Source organism: Sylvia atricapilla, chromosome 3 (assembly GCF_009819655.1).
Source record: "Sylvia atricapilla isolate bSylAtr1 chromosome 3, bSylAtr1.pri, whole genome shotgun sequence".
NCBI lineage: Eukaryota > Metazoa > Chordata > Aves > Passeriformes > Sylviidae > Sylvia > Sylvia atricapilla.
Genome location: NC_089142.1, coordinates 54,059,826 through 54,077,291, shown reverse-complemented (window position 1 = coordinate 54,077,291; position 17,466 = coordinate 54,059,826). Strand labels below are relative to the sequence as shown.

General features: G+C 38.1%; 1 protein-coding gene across 1 annotated transcript in view; it reads right to left on the bottom strand.

The window, feature by feature from the left end:
* Positions 1-17,466, bottom strand: part of LAMA2 (laminin subunit alpha 2) — a 335,323-nt gene that overhangs the window by 11,879 nt on the left and 305,978 nt on the right. Inside the window, exons 52-57 of the mRNA XM_066314417.1 lie at positions 16,618-16,756; positions 12,206-12,326; positions 9,811-10,029; positions 8,368-8,516; positions 5,457-5,633; positions 4,410-4,623 (exon numbers count right to left, since the gene is read on the bottom strand). Coding sequence (XP_066170514.1) covers positions 4,410-4,623; positions 5,457-5,633; positions 8,368-8,516; positions 9,811-10,029; positions 12,206-12,326; positions 16,618-16,756 — 1,019 coding nt within the window. The remainder of the gene's footprint in view (positions 1-4,409; positions 4,624-5,456; positions 5,634-8,367; positions 8,517-9,810; positions 10,030-12,205; positions 12,327-16,617; positions 16,757-17,466) is intronic.

The following is a 17,466-nucleotide window of genomic DNA, read 5'->3' as shown; positions in this document are numbered from 1 at the left end:
TATTGTACCTAGTCTAGAGACTGGCCCTGCAATTTTCCAGCAGGCTGATGTCTCATCACACCACCTAAAGTTATAAACCAGTATGACAGGAAACTTGGTGTAAAAGCAGAGCTCATTAAGCTGGCCGTAAAAGCAAATAAAAGTAATATATGAACATTGCTGCTTTCATGCTTTCACCAGTGGACACTTACGAGAGTCTTAAATGATTTCCAGGCAGTTCAGTGTACTCTTAGCTCACACAGAACTGAGTTTTACACAGTAGGATGCCCTCTTACAGAAATGAAACAAGATTTAAGTTTTAAAAGGATGCTTTGTTGTCAACTTGAAATCCAGTCACCTTAAAAATAATGGGTTAAAAGTAGTTTCAGATCCTGCAGCTGTCAATGAGTCCTTTATTTTATTTCTTTATATTGTTTTACAACTGTATTCTCTGCTTAATATGCTGTTGTTTCCCCCGGTGCACTTGAAAGGCCCCCACAAACAATCAGGAAATCTGAATAACTGGTGGATAGATGTTACAGCTGTAAAAATCCCCCGACTGTCTAATGTAGAGACATTACCCAGATGGTAAAGAAAGAAACCCCTCCCTGTAGTTCCACTTCTATTAATCTTGAACTGGTGCAACAATGCAAGGTAAAATATCTTTTGTCCACTATAATTTTCTCGTTTTAATTTCACCAGGTCTTTTAATCTCTGGTCCTAAATCTCTTGTACAGGGTGCCTGGGGCAACACAAGACCATGGTAATTACCAGCTTCTACTCATGTCTGGCTTTTGCCTCCCACTGAGCGTATTGTTAGGAAATGACTCAAAGGATCTAACTCAACACAGTATCAGACAATACCGCTGGGAAAGAAACAAACTCTGATAGCTGCAAGCTCTGTTTTTAAGCACTGTGGCTGCTATCATTTTGGATTGGTGACAGTCTCTTATTTGAGCCCTGACTCAGCAGGGACCTGCAAAGCACAAGGTGCTCTGCCTTGCTGACAGAGTTCTTTCTCTAAAACATTTTTAAAATGTCATGAGTGACTTAAGTCCTGAGATTTCAACTGCAAAGAGGAAATTTATTTCCCTCTCTCACTCAGTTTTTTCAGTAATATTTTTTGCTTTCACACATCACAAAGATCTTCATAACAGTATAGAACACCTCTAAAATACAGGTTTGCATAATAAATGCTCTGGTTTGAATATGATAGAGTAGAACACCATGCATTATGACAAGAACAATTGATACATCAATATGCAATGGGGCGAAAAAAAAAAGGGAAATTCACCAGGTCCAAGCAAGGTTATGAATGTATAATACCAGTCTTCCAGCAATCATAAAAAAGAAAAAAAAATCATATTCCCATAATGCAGAGTTAAAATTTTGAATTATTTTAATCTTTACAGGCTTATCTAGAAGTCTAATAGCTAACTTAATGACAATACTATGCATATAATACCTTCAATTACATTTGAGCTTGCTAAAATTTGAAGATAGGGAAAAACAATTGGTACTGGAAAGTATTGGAAAATACATACACACACCTTTCTCAGGCACATTTTTACATTTTACATACTAAAAGGATATATTCTGACAGTAAATATAACCCTAGGCTGGTATATGTTAGTTAAGGGTCTGATACAAGCTGCTCCCCAGCATCAGTAAATACTGCAGTTTTTCTTCTTTCCAGCAAGGTGACTGAAAGAAAGTGCAAGGAGTGTGGGAGAGTTTCCAACACAACATGGTGGTTTGAATCACAGCACAGACTGATTATTTACTAAAACTACTTATTAACAGTAAGCCTTCATTAAGCTGATGCGGAAAGGTGAGCAAAAGAAAAAAAATCAGTAGGGCATGTTTAAAAAAATCCATATTTTATTCACAAGCCTGTACCCACTTTTGTTTTATCTAAGCACAGCCAGCTTTACAGCTTTCACAAGACTGTGTGCTAGGCACAGCCTGTATTAAAGTATCTCAGCTTTGCTTTTTGAGCAATGGCCTTAATGTGTCCTGGCTGCTTAATAATCTCCCATATTACACGAGAGACTGAACTCTTCAGCTGCACTTTATTTCAGTCTTGTAAGATGTCAGGGACGACTGGTAGGTCAAGAAGCTTGGTGTTTATGGGTGTGGAAATGAAGAACAGAAAAGGCCACTGGTGGACTGTCACACATTCTCCATATTCTCATTTGCTGTATTAGTAATTACAAAGAAAGCAATTAGTAGAAAAAGCACTGAAGCAGTCCCCACAGTTCACTGGCTGCTGTTAATAACACAATGAAGAAATGCATGGATCAAAAGTGGGAGGTACCGTCTTGGAGTCAAAGGCAGAAGTGAGGCTGGCACTCTTCGTTTCGGCAGCAAGCAAGCCCTGAGGAGCAGGGAATAATGTGAGGCAGAAGCAGCAGCCACCCAGTGCTGAAGAACATTCTGACATTCACAGCAAGCAGCAGCAGCAGCCTGGTGTATTTCCCAACTGTCCTACTTATGGATCTTGTCTTATGCTTAGTACAGGGGGGGTTCATTCCTCATTTGGGCTTCAACTGCCCTCTCCTTTTATATGCAGATAGATGCACGTAGATGAAAAAGGTTCTAAAAGTACGTAAATAGAGCGTATACCTTATTTAAGCCTCCTAAGAAAAAATACTGCTTTCTGCTGTACATTTTCCATATGCAGTCCTTCTACACTGCCATTCTGTACAATTTACTGTCATACGAGTGCCACTTCATATGAGTGTTACCTCATTAGCAGACTGTAGTAATTTTTTTGCAACAGTCCCCTTAAAAATACTTTGAAGAACTCACTAATATAAATGTAACAGCTATTCAAAAGCTTGCCTTATTTAAAATAGTTTCAAGTCTGCAGTGTATTAAAACAGTTTCACTATTTCCAAGAAAGAAGTGGAGTAATGGTGTTTTATTTAGATTTTTATTTTGAATTCCTGTTTTAGATTATCACCGCTTTAGATACATGATATACAAAACTCACCTAGTTGGAATGGGGCTGGTTCCTGATATTAATGAGTAGATCTATTCCTCTCAATTTTGCTATTTTAAAAATTAGTATTTATAATCTTAGGAAGTGTGCACTTGCTCTTTGATGCTCTTCCGTGGTTTGTTTCTTTGTTTTGTTTTTAAGGCATGATCAAGGGATACTACGACGGCATTCCTTCACAACAGTGAGCATTAAACTGGATAATCCTTTTTACCTTGTTGCCTGGCTCCTTATCTTTTTATAGTAGCTTTACTGTACTGCAAATTTGCTTTGTACTCCAAACAGAAAAGCTGCATTGGAGCCCTGGTGCTACAACTACTCCACCTTGTGGGAAGGAATGACAACCGCTGCCCTGGAGCACTGGGAGGCCGGTGTTCGCAACTGCGGGGCTCGGGCCACGGTAGTACATGAGACAGAGCTTGCCTACCTTGAGCCCAAGGCTCCCACTTCCATGCATGGAGATTTCAGTAATACTTGATAAGTCCTTCTAGATAAAACTGTGCCACATATACGTGGTCATGTATCTCAAAGAGAATTTCGGTTAACTTCTCGAAACCATCTTATTATTGAAGTGTAAATTCCAATAATGCAAATGGGTTACTAACGGGGCAATGTGCAGTCTTTTCACACCATTTTGAGACCTCACCCATACTAAACTATAGCCTGCATAAACCTGTCAGTTGTATTCAGGTGTAACAAAATACAAATAATTTTCCCCTCAAAAATATTTTCCAGTGTATGTATTATTCATTTTAATATTCAGATGTGTAAACATATGTTTTGTAAAATATTGCATCAACTTATAAAACTACTACATTTGTGAGAGAAGGAGTTTCTTCCTTAAATTTTGTTGTATAAGACTGCTTGCCACTATCTAGCTGTTCATTTCTGGTAACAACAGTTGAGCTCAATTTACCAATGACTGGGGTTTCATTTTGTAATTCTCCTGACTAAAGTTATAAAATTTCAGTGGAGGAATGGCTATATCAAATTGCCCTCCTGGTTTGTCTTTTTCTTCATCCTGTCACTGATATGACTGTTATCATGTTCATCAGAGAATAGCACAAGAAATATCGTAATGAAATGGATTTCCCATGGGAAAAATTCCCTTCCAACCTCAAGCAAATATTCCTTGGCTTACATCCTGAAGTGTAAGGGTTTATGGCCAACCATGCAAGCCGAAGATATTTCTAAAGCTGTATCATTCTTTAAATTACTGTTGTGATAATCCAAGGAAATGATATCAGCCAGTTTTCCATTTTCCACAGGTTTTACTGACCTGCAACAAGGTGTTCCATTTACAGTATCATGCTGAATTGTAACTATTTTTGTGGCAAAGTGCTTCATTATTTTTGATGAATAGCCTTTCAATTTTGCCTGGAAAAAGAAACTTTTCAAACTCTACCTGACAGAAGTGCTTTATACTTACAAGTGCTGACAATAGAGATGGTGTTGGAGGAGGAGAAGTAGGAGGGGTTCTTGGCCCTTCTTTCTCCCCATTAGTGTCTGGTTCAGGATGGACCAGAACTGTTGCACGAGTTGGTTTGTCTTCATCCTCAGGTGGCCTAAGTTCTGGTTCTAGTGTGGGACATCGGCCAATATCTGCATTTTCAAAGGACACAGGTTGAGCAAAGTCCATGGGGCTGAGAATACACAAAAAGAATGATGTTCGTTATGAGTTTTTCTGCCTTTTTATCACCCATTTGTAAAGAACAACTATATGCTGCAGTGTAATTTCACTTCACAGGACACAAAAGCCAGGACTCATCCCACGCTGTACAGAGAGGTACAGAACCAAGACACTTAAATGAGCCGTGATAGTGACTGTTGGCTTTTCTTCCTACAGTCAATTCAAAGAGACAGGCATCCTCTCTGGCAAACTTTACAGGCTATGTAGTTTCAATGGTATTGCAGAGAAGTCATTTACCCTGATGTGGAGTGATAAAATCATAATTTAGGCACTTCAGATACATGAAAGAAAGATTTAGATGGAAGCTTTCTATGCAGGTTTTATTTTATTCACCATTGCCTTTCCTGTTACTCAAATGTTCCTTCCAGATTACTGCACTTTCCACAAAGCAAATTGATTCCCATGGTGGTTCTCAGAATTTTGACTTCTCTTGGAAACCACCCTTACGTAAAAGAAAGTGTTACACTACACCATAAATACCTATTGCTGACACACATCTTACTGCAGCATTACTGTTGAATTTCTCTGATTTCATGGATAAACAGACAGTGTTGGCTTGTCTGCAAAGCAGCTCATTAATTGCATAGCTCATGGAGCACATACTGTAGACAAAAAAAAAAAAAAAAGAAAAAAAAAGAAAAAAGGAATGGCATATAAAGAAAAGAGATCATATTCTAGCATTTGCTGCTAGTATGATCTGTTGCAACAATGAATTTTCTTCTGGTAACCAAGACAGTTTAACCAGATCTCATTAACTGAACATTTGTTGGCATCACTGAGACTTACGTGGCATTAATGACAAGATTCCATATACAGCCCTCAAATGGTGGTATATTTCTGAGAGGTGCAGTCTGAAACTGAGAAGAAGTACCCCCCACAAAGAGTTTTTTAACAGAGATGGGCAGGTCTGATGGCAACCTCTGAGTCTGGACTTTGTCTTCATCAACTTGAACACTGAACATCCTGTGGAAAAGATTTGAAAGCAAAGAAATATGCATTTTACTCTGCTTATTGCTTGTATTGAAATCACCCCTTTGCAAGCCCCATTTACTCCTACATTAGCTGTAACAATGAGCAACTCAAATTATGTTATTGGCAGCTCACATTAAATGCATATTAACCACTGGAGGGGTTTCAGCTGGCTGCTGCTGTGCTTCCGTGGTAGTTGCTTTATAAAGCCTGGGAAAACTGTGTTGTGGAGGGGTGATAATGTCAGACTGTGGCTGCATAGGAAGAAGTGGTTTGTGGTGTGGCAATACTGACAAGCTAAAGGCTGAGCTGGCTGCACTGTGATAGTAGATATAATCATCTAGAGCTCAGTAGGATGGAAACAGCACGGGGTCACATTTTGTTTGGACTCCCTATTTCCTTATTATCTCCTTGCTGGGGCACAGCCAGACTGCTCTGACTACAGGAACAATGGCAGACACGGCACACTTTTAGATATCTCATAGCTTCTTCTGGGGCAGGTGGCAGAGTAGGAAAGTTGCTAATTGTTCACCATGTACTGATACAGGTGCTATATTTCATTCCAACAGATATTTCACATGGCACAAGCAAAAGCTTGTTAAGGTTGAAGAGAGGAATGTAGGAGCCTCTGCAGCACTACTGACTGACAGTTTCTGGCAAATGAATTCCCTTTTGTCAACTGCAAAATTGAACTCCAATATTCTTTCTTAACTATAATTACAAATGCGAGCAACTGAATATTGAAAGTGCTCATTGAAAAGAAACCTGCTTTCAAACACAAAATGCTTGGCTTTGTTTTTTACACACATAATATACAGAACTGGACAGCGACATAAGCACCTGAATTACTGTAAGTGCTGTACTACGTGAAAACTGTCCAGTTTCCTCATAGTTTTGGATGAATTAATTTGGTTTGGAAAGCTGCAGAGTAAGAAATGTGTTTTCAAAGGGTTAGAGAAAGCAATTATTAAAATACTTATCTTTCAAGACAGTCCCTGTGGTATCTCCCAGTCCCCTCAGCAGTGGAAACAAAAGGAGAGAGATTTCTCTGGAGGCAGTTCAGACCAAAAGATTCATTTAGGTTCCAGGGAGTGTCCCAGAGAGGACATTTCCCTTCTCTGCCTTCAGAGAAAGTGTAGGGCAGTCAGACTGTGAAGACTCAAGTTATCCTTTGTGCTGCTGCATCTTAGCCATGCCTAATCATCATAAACATTTTGCGTCCAAGCAGAAGCATGCAATGATGTACATTAGTCTTCAAAAACATAATTTTTTGTAATTATATGGACAATTATCCCTCTGCAGAGTTTTCACAGGGTGTTCCTCACATTTAGAAAAAAATAAAGCTTGAGCTCATGGTGAGCAGAGCAAGGGTTAATCTTAATTTATATCTTTTCACATCCATTTCAGGTTACAGAAACTTCAGAGTTCATGCAATTTGTTTTGTAGCAAAGCTACTTTGAAAACACAGAGGTCTCATCTGAACAAGCACCATCACTGGATGGCATTGTACAGCAATTTTGCCTTGATGTATTCTCACGTGTACCCTTATAAGGTCAAGCTACTGTACTCGCTACAGCACTGCATAAAAGAATTTACTTTGCTGTTTAGAGCTTTTTATTGTCATCTACATATTTGTGTTCTGTCACAGTGACACAAAATGTATCACAAAATGCAGTCATCCATTTCCAAAATAACTTTTTCTTCCAAAGCATTTACAGTTTGACTTTGACCTAATCACCGAAGTAGAGGAGACTTTTTGACTGGAGGCATTATTTATGAGATGGTTTTAACAATACAATAGAAATTCAGTCAGAAAAATATACAGAAAGGAAAGCAAAATACAGAGAGGACAGAAGGGCACCTGGGGACTAGACAGGAATGGTGGGTCAAGAAGGCTGAAGTGTTGTGGAGGTAAGAGGGTGAAGTGGAAAAATGCCTTTTGTAAAGTGCTGGATGTCACATTTTATTTCTGATTTCTTTTAACAACACAGAACACTGTGCATAGTGCACTAATCCAACAAATTTGTATGTTCAAATGTTCATAATAAACCCTGCTTGGAAAAAGGGCTATTCCAGACCATAAATATTATTGGCTGCCTGAGTCCTACACACTAGAGTAGTGCTGTTTCTAATCACTTTCTGAATGGTGAAGTGTAATAAGAAAGTTTTAAAATGTCTGAGAAAGAGCAAAGGAATTCAAGTGAAATTCAGTGTAAAACAACATGGTCTGAGAAGATCTTATTTCTTTTGCAGTAAGAGAAGTGGGACTGTGTTTTCACTGTTTACCCTATTTAGCTAGGCACCACTGTGTCCAGCACATGGCATCTCAAAAGGCCTACAGGCTGCTGCATTGGCAGTTTGTATCCTTTGAAAATAGCATTTTTCTCTATGTCCTGAAAAGGAGATTTATTGCACCACAGCAGAATTTCTCACCCACATTCTTTTATAAAATATACTTGAAAAGAATCAGAAGGTTATAAAGATGCCAGTTCAGGCAAATGCAAGTCTCTGGAGAAACAGGCTGGTAGCTTACTAAAGCATGTAAGCCCAGCTCTTCAGAACTATCAGAAACTTATTTCTAAGAATTTTTAAGGATAATGATGGAATGAAACGAATTTTTTTTTTGTCTCAGAAGAAGCATTTACATGGCCTGCTGAAGCCATTAACACGTCTGCTTTGTTGAATTAGCTGTGTTGTGTGGTCTGCAGCACTTGTGGGTATTTGTTACCCTGTAGCTCGTTCTATCCGGACGGAATGAGGTCTGCCATCGTGGAACTCGCCAGCCTCTGGTCTGATGGTGATTCTGTGGGGATCCCGGATCCCCGTGGAGATGTGCACTTCCAGCCGACCTCTGTTCAGGAACACGGCGTAGTAGGCCTGCGAGATATATGGTGGAGTGAAAAGGTAAGTTACACTTGCAAAGAATTTTTTTCACTTAGTTTTAGATTAGTGTGTATGTTTTATTGTCTCACTCTGTTATTAATGTGCTCCCCATAGAAAAGACACTGCTGTTTTAGTTCTGCTGCTGCTGCTATACTCAGACTCCAGCATTTTTTTAGTGAGGAGGGTGTAAAACAAGGTCATGCTGGAAAACATCAACAGATCTAACTCTCTTTCTATCTTCAGGGAAGGATGGAGACTTCTAATCTACAATTCTTCTGATTTTTGTTGTTACAAGATCTGCTCTTAAACTCATCATGTCTTGAAGTGCATTGATCTCAGCTTGAGCTCTGTTTTTGGAGGGCTGGCAAATCATGTCAATAGTTACTCCAGCACCAGTAGAAGTGGTCATATTCACTTCTGTGACCTGAAGAACTGGGAAATTATGAAGGAGCCTCTACGCTGAAGTCAATGTCATCCAGGTCAGCCATTTCAGTGTGCTGTCCCTGGAGTCTGTTACTCCAGGTCACCAAGAGCTCTCTTCTAAAATAGGCGGAAAAGAGAGTAATGAAGCATCACTTCCCAGAAGTCCTGAACAAAGAATGCATTAACACATTCTGTTTATTGCTGCTGTAGTGTGTCTATCAGGATTTTAATCAAGATTTAATCATGAACAATTGAAAAATTTCTACCAATTTCTAGCAATCACACTTTAACTAGTCACTCAAACACTGTGAACTAACACAGCAAATTTGTATTTTATGAGAGAGAAGGAGAGGCCAGAGCACTCAAGTCTTAAATTCCACATCAGTGATGCCAAACAAGGGGCTTATCTTCACTGTGTTCACCAGCATTTTTTTCTTTCTTTTGGTATCAGGGAAATTAGAATGATCCTCATTTACGTCTCTATGAACAGGATTGAGAGAGTTTCCAAGCATTAATAGTGCATAAGTAGTTCTCAAAATGAGTGAAAACCAATATTTTCTAATATTTGGGTTTGGTTTGAAAAAACCCAACATGGAATATAATAGAAAACCAAATCTGCTGCTTAGCAACAAGCAATGGATACATGACTGTAAATCTGTAAGAGAAACTATTTATCCAAGACAAAAACCCCAGTTTTGAGCCTCTGTTAAACTCTTCATCAGATAAAGAATAACATTGGAAATAATTTATTCCAAACAACTGAATTTTAACTTAAGCATAAACATCTAACAGTGTCTTGAAACAAACCGTGGCAGTTCAGTAGAACTGTGTGGGGCTTTTTAATCTTTTGCGAGGTTCCTCTTACCTGTCCTGTCTGCCTGCGCTTTCTCCTCAGAGGAGCAGCTTTCCTTGCAGAGTGCCTGCGCTTTCTCCTGGGAGGGACTATTGTACCACTTGTGCCAAACAAAATGATCCCAGACTCATTCCTGGTGCTGAAGGAGAGGTTGATTTCTGTGCCCACGTCAAAGGAGATTGGCTGCAGTTCCACAAAACCTGGCTTGGAGAAGCTGACTGTATGAATGTTCTGTAGGAAGGAGAGGACAGGAAAATGCATTTGTAGAATCAAAAGCAAGATTCTGAATGCACAGGAAGATTTCTCAACTAAATAATAAACTATGTAAGTATAACTAGTGTGAAAAGATGGAAAGTAATAAAAAATACTTAGCAATTTACTCCTCAAAGCGTTCTGCAAAACTACTTTAACTGTTTACATCTGGCATCATTACTGTATTTGTGGAATTCTGACTTACAGGAAGGCAAAGTTCCAGTTTTATGTCAATATATCCTCTTCAATTAAAAATAACTGCTCAAGGTTGTTTTTATTTTATGTATGTGTTTTCTATTGAGTTAAGACAGTTAGATTTTGCTTTAAAATCTATAAAATAGGTAATAAAACCCAGTATGATTGTAAACTAGATTCCATTATTTGTCAGATGTGCTGAGAAAATACTTTTTATTAATCTTCATTACTTCAGTAAACACCACTGCTTTCTTGCTTACTCAGAGTCATAAACAAAGCACCTGTTGCACATGGCCCAACTCTTTGGACATTGGTAGCCATTAACACAATTTCAAGAGTAGAATTTGTCATTGAATAATAAATCCGTGCATACTCCCAAAGGTTTTCTGGCATTGCTGCCAACTCATGTATTCTTCCAGATGTGGAAGACCAATCAATAGACACAGTGACTTTTCCTCATGTAGTTCACCATTTTTTCAGTACAGTAGAACTATATTCAGGTCTAGAGATATAAAATTATGCCAGATAAAATCATTGCTGGTGGTGCTCACCTTTCTCTGAAATCTGAGGACATTTAAATTATTGAACACATAACCAGTCTTTATCCTTTATTTTGCTTCACTTCTTTTTAATTTTCCTACGTGTTGTTTTGTACAATTAGAATATTTTATTTATTTCCCAAACTAAGACGTTAATCCAATTAGATTTTATACTCTGAAACTTCAAGTGTTACAAAATAATGTGAAAGTACTTTCTAAGATTCACAGACACAGAAGAAAATGAACACAACTATCCTTGTTTCCTGTTCCAGAAATAATATACTATAAATGAAAACAAATATGAATCTCTCCATCAGGTTTTTGCCGAAGCCAAATCTGTAATATTTAAAAGCATTTGAACAATCTGCTGGTTTACAATTTAGGTTTACTGCAAACTTGAAAACACGGACTGCATAACAAATCTAGTCTAATAGCCCGTCTGAGAGTCCTACTGTTGTGTACATTTTGCTCTGATGAAGGCCAAAGGTACAATGGATAAACACAGCAAAATAGGGCCTTTGTCTTTTTTTTGGTCCAGCCAAGTTCCAGTTGCTGTTCAAAGTCAAGTGTTAATGTCTTGTAGAAAAAAATATTTTGAGAGCATCAGATTAACAACAACTCATTTGGATTAACTGTAATGGTATTTGATATGGAATATGAGATATATGGTATACATGGTATCTGATGGATATCTTCCATCTGCTTGCAAACTATCTTAAATGGTAGAGATTTCCAGGGAAGAAATAGAAACTAGTTATTGGGACACAAATGTCAGTGGAAGTATCTTTTTATATAAAAAAATACTGAATTCTCTCCCAAATTTTAGATCAGATTCCTTGAATTCTATATGCACTGAAAGACTCTGAATTGCAAGCAGCAACAACTGAAAAAAGTTGCATTTAAATCTAAAATAACAACACCAATTTTGCACATTCTTAGTGATCAGTAAGAAATGTGCCTTCCATCTCAGTGGTAGCTCATGACAGTAAGTAATCATACCTGAGGTTTTATGTAGTGAATGACCTTAAAATAACAATTTAAAAACATCCTTGGGTTTTATGTGTGTCAGTATTTATTTTAGTTTTTGCAATGTTGTCGGTGCCTATCCTCATTAATGTCAATAATTACCATTTTAGTCAGCTGAAACAAAGCTAAATCACTGTTAAGTAGCTCAGAAAATTCTGTTCTTTAGGGATAGTGATATCACAAGTGGCCAAGAATACTTTCCAAGAAGTCAGGATCTGAAAAACTGGTCTACTTGCTGATCAGACTTATTCATCTTTCCTTCTCCTAAATGTAACTGTTTGGATTTTAAGGCTGGATTCCTATCTAAGGAATATACCATATGCAATTAATCTAATATACCATAAAATCAGAAACCAGAAAACATTTAGGACAAAATACATGGAAATCAGACTAACCTCTAGTGTGCATCCTTTGGTTAGACCAACAAAGTCAGGACTGCTCAATATGTTATAAGGTGTCCTTGAAATTTCAATGTCTTTGAGGCAACCTGTGTATTTCTCTAAGTTCACTTCAGGCCTAAAAAACATTTAGAAGTACAATGTGTTTTCAAAAACAAAGTTTAGGAAGAACAGTCAGCCAGACACACATACATACACTTTCAGATGCACAGATGCTTGATTTTTATTTTTACTTTAACTACACACATACACTCAAATACATGTTGCCTTCTACAATCTATCAGCACACATTGCAATCTGCCTTGCATCACTCAAAGGTGTAACAAGAGGTTAATCTCATCTCCAATAGACAAGAGACCCCTTCTCAATTTTTTCTTTCTTTTCTTTAAGGGCTTTTGGCTGGTTGTTTCGTTTTTTGTGTTTTTCCTTTAGTAAAGGAGAGCTATCACCTTTGGTGTTAAAATGCAATGAGCTATGAAATAAGGAAGTTGCTCCTTAGGCAAAAGCAGAAAAATGCAAGCTAGGAAATCATAACAGTAAATAGAGACCATAACTGGAAAACATTTTTCGTTCCTCTTTTTGCATGCTAGATCCAATCAAAGAACTTTAGCAGCATACAAATATTTGAATATAGTTTTTGTCAACACACTTCGGGAATGCAGTCAGGTGGACTGACATTTATTTTATATTTCCATTATCTTTCTTATGAAACTGCTCCATATTTTCTTAGGACACAGCAATATATCTGACTTTTTCAGGCAATTAAACAAAACTAAGCACTTGGGCTTGTTACCAAATGTAACTATCCATCCAAGACAGGAAAATATTGTAATGGAATTCCATGTTTGACTCATCAGCTGGCTGATGAGAGGAAATGAGAAACCCCTTGAAAGTAACACCAAAACGATCATGCTTGATTGAGAAAGTAGGATTTCACAGGCCTGGGTACACCAGAGTGAGCCCATAACTGCTGGTAACATCTGAACCAGGCATGCCACAAGAAAAACCTCTTCAGAAAAAAACCCCAAAAAACAAAAAAAACAACTACCATTGATGCCATGGACAGTAAATCCAAAAAGGAAAAAACACCAAACAAAAAAATCACTATTTAATTCACTAAAAAATATTACCCATGTGTGTTTACTAGAATATCTGAATAGTACGAACAGCTCAAAGAGAGAAAAATTAATTTGGGAAATAAATAAGGAGTTAAAGCAGGGGTGGGGAAGGGGGGAAACAACAAACACTTTCGTTCCCTGGAAAGAAAGAAAAAATTTTAAAGAACATTAATTACAAAATAAAACCGTTTTGCACCGATACTACTCAGTTGCAAATTTTGGCACTGAAAGCCATTCTTTGCATTATAGCCAACTGAGCAAGCGTGATGTATTCTCTGGCAAATTAGTACTCTCTGCATAAATTAAAGCAAGCATCTGGTTTACTAAAATGATCCATATGCTCCTTTATTTACAGTCAAGTAGCTATGTTCACCTTTCATTTTTCATTTTTATTTCCTAGCTCTTCTCCAGTTTCTTTATGGATTTATCTTTCCAGTGGAAGAGCAGGTTTGCTGTTATCACTGTCACTGGTGCCTACAGTCTTTGCCATCCAGAAACCATTCTTGCTACTACCCTTCCTTTCCTTGTCCAGTGACAGACTGTCCTCAACCTGTCCTGTTAGAAATTGTTGCTGTCATAATTCCCAACCCATCTCCCAGAATCACAGAATGGGTAAGGCTGGAAGGGAGCACCGTGGGTTGTCTGGCTCAACCTCTTTGCAAACACTGAACACTTCCTTGATGTTTTCTTAAGACTTCTCTTTCCTTTTCCAAAATACAACAAACAAGGTCCAAGTTTACTAACATCTTCTTGGTTTGTTTTTTGGGTATTTTTGTTAGTTCTTTTTTTGCCAAGATAGGCCAGTTTTGAGGGAAAACAATTAGCAATTTCTGGAGCTTGAGAGGAAATAATCTTTCTGAGGTTCAGGGCAGGAGCATAGGAGTGACGTATTTTTCCAATTCAAGCCAGGAATTAGGCTGCAAAGCACAGTGATGATCAGTTCATCTCTGAGCATACCAGAACAAAAGCAATGGATACAAACAGTTCCAAACTGAAATCGCAGTCACAAATAGGTGACCTCATCCCTCTTCCCCTCATACTGCTGTTCTTAACATGAGAAGTGGCAAATTCCACAAAAAATCTCCACCTCGCTTTCATGCTCTCCGCAGTGACTACTTCACTGCCCCTGAGCACGGCGCTCCCCACCTCACATGGGACTACACTGCTCCTACAGCCCGGAGGTCGGAGCCAAGGTCAGCGACACAGCTGGCTAGAGCACACAGCTGGCTAGAGCACACAGCTGGCTGGAGCCTCACTTCCGAGGCACTGCAGTGTCACAAGCAGCACATAGCTGAAGTAAGCAGCTGCGTGAGGAAAACAGAAGTTGCTGGTGTAGGTGTGCACAGCGTGGAGCCCTCGGGAGCAGCTGTGCTGGCTGTGGCAGGAGCAGCTCGATGAACGAAGAGTCTAAGCATAGCAGCAGCTCTAAACACTGCTGCTGCTGCAGTGCCACCCGTGCTTTCAAGCTGCTCTTTAACTAGACACATGCAACCATGCAAATAATCTGATTGTTTTTACCTTGCTTTCATACTGGGGTAAAAAAGAAAGAGAAAAAAGAGAAAACAACAACTTGGCATTAATTGTAGCAAATGGTACTTCTGGTATTGTAGTTCATGATACTTATTAGCAAGGTTCGGCCATTTCACAGTGAAGCACATGTACATCATTTACAAGCAACATATAATAAAAGGTGAGATTCTATGTACACTATCAGGCTATAACAATTAACAGGTTTACTCCACAAACAGCTACCTTAAAATGTAACACATCGGAGAGTTTTCATAACTTGATAGTGTACTTGGCCAAGAGCAAAAGCAAACCATGTAAAACAATTTGGCAGAACTGACACGATCTGATAATGATAAAGTCATGGATACCTCAGTGTCTATTGTTTGCAGTAGCTCAGCTTTGCCCTAATCCCCCTTTCACTACTTTTGATTCTAATTTACCATAACATTAATCTTGCCTCCGGCACTGACGAATCATAGCTGTAGGCTGAACGGTTACCACAGGTCAAAGCAGCTGTGGTACACTGATCTTCTGGGCAGCCACAGAGGAAGTGGAAGATAATTGCTCTAGACGTTTTGTTATGCACTGGTGTGATTTCACAATTACATAATACAGTGTTTTATTTCATGGGTAAAATAGATCTTAGATCTCTTTATTGCTGGGTGATTTGACATCAAGAGGGCAATGATTATCCTAATAAATTAACAAATAAGATCTCTTTATTGCTGGGTAATTTGACATCAGAGGTCAATGATTATCCTAATAAATTAACAAATATGTCCATTCTTTTAGTGGCAGAAGAGTCTGTGGATTAAACACAACAGTTCCTTGTGCACAAGACCACTTCAAGGCTCTCATTATGTCATGTAGTTGAAGCTGACATAGATTAATGGGCCTGTTTCTGTGTTGCTCATCTGTTCATTGTAGCACAGAATTCTCTTGTTCTTGTCACTGCAAAGCTGCTGAATATTCATTTAAATTTTAAGTAAGTTTTTTGGTCTATTTAAAGCCATGAAAGAAAGTCACTAAATTCAAGTATCTGCTACCCCATTTCTTTAGTTTATTTATGCTGAAGTTAACATTTATGAATATTACTATGCAATATTTAACAAATAATTACTGAGAATTTTGTATTTGTGTAGAAAATTCAGGATCAGACTTCTGAAGGGAAAATATTTCATTCTGCTACATTAAATGTATGAAGAATATTGTATCACGTACTTTAAGTCCTGAATGCAGGAGGAATTTTATCTAAGGACACGAGGAACTAAATTCTACAAACAATTGAAAATTACATCTAAGGAAAATATTTTAATACATATTTAAAGTATACTGATACTCATGCAAAAAACATGGATACCCATTAAGCAGTAATCCCATGTGGAGTAGTCTGTAGGTCAGTTTCTCTACTCATGCACAAAGTAAACACTTGTCCCTCATTTTGTGAAGGTATTGAGCCAATTCTCTGAATCTGCAGTCATAAATTCTATGCATCAAATAAATAAATACTTAAAAAGTCAGTTACATCATGGTTCTTGCACAGAATCAGAAAGATGTATTGCACAGCAAGTGTCATTTCCATTGTATCTGTGTAAGGTGAGCAGTGTGAAATACAAAACATATGCAAATAAAGCACTATTCTGCTGTGGCATTCCCAGGGTACACTGGGAATTCACCATTCACTTACTGCAAATGAACTTGAGAAAGAAATGCAGAGAATAAGATTACATTGTATTTACATCCCCTTACCAAGACCAAAGAAACTGGTTTAAGCCACATTACCTTAGATTTCTCAGGGTTGGCAATCCCCCAAAATATATTTTCTCATGCCCTTTTAAGTTGAGTCCAAAGTGGCTGCCTGTAGAAGTTGTTGCTATGGTCTCTTCTTCATTGGTGTCTATGTCTACAATTGAGATGTTGGCTAAAAGACATTTGAGATTAGTTACAAAGTATCTGTCATGAACAATGATGCCTTAATGTAAGAAACCAACAGAAAAATATTTGGAGGGTTAGCAGGAAAAGGAAGAAGCAGGGAGGGCTGTATTTTGCAATTAAGTTACTGGATTTCCACATTATCAGTTATGGGCAGGGGACGAAATTTCCTGCACTTTCCTCTGTTTCCATAACAACCTGGAAAGCTATAGCAATTCTGTACACTTCATTTTTATATATTCTCTAAACCTGTTTCAATTTGGTGCCTTCTTTGTGTCATTGTAATTTGGAGCTAACACATCAGGACACATAGTCATGACAAGAGACCATTTTACATTTAGCTTGTGATCTCATTTCAGTCCAAAGATTGTCCCTTGAACAGGATTTTTTAGTGCAGAAGTTTGTTAAGCACTGTCATTATGTGCCTTAGAGACTGGTGATCAGTCACTCTAAATCAATTTCAAACCCAAAGCAGTCACTGGCATGTCCAATCTCAGTCTGGAATCAGTGATGTGCTATGTACAACCATCTTATTTAGGTGCTTGTTCCATGTGTATTTTTAATGTATGGATTAATACAGAATATAAAGTTCAATGAAAAATAAAACTCAGTAAAAATGGTGAGTAAGCCCCAAGATATATAAGGATGAAAAGAAAGTGTTTCTTTGCCTCCTTCCTTGAGAACTGAATAGACAGACTT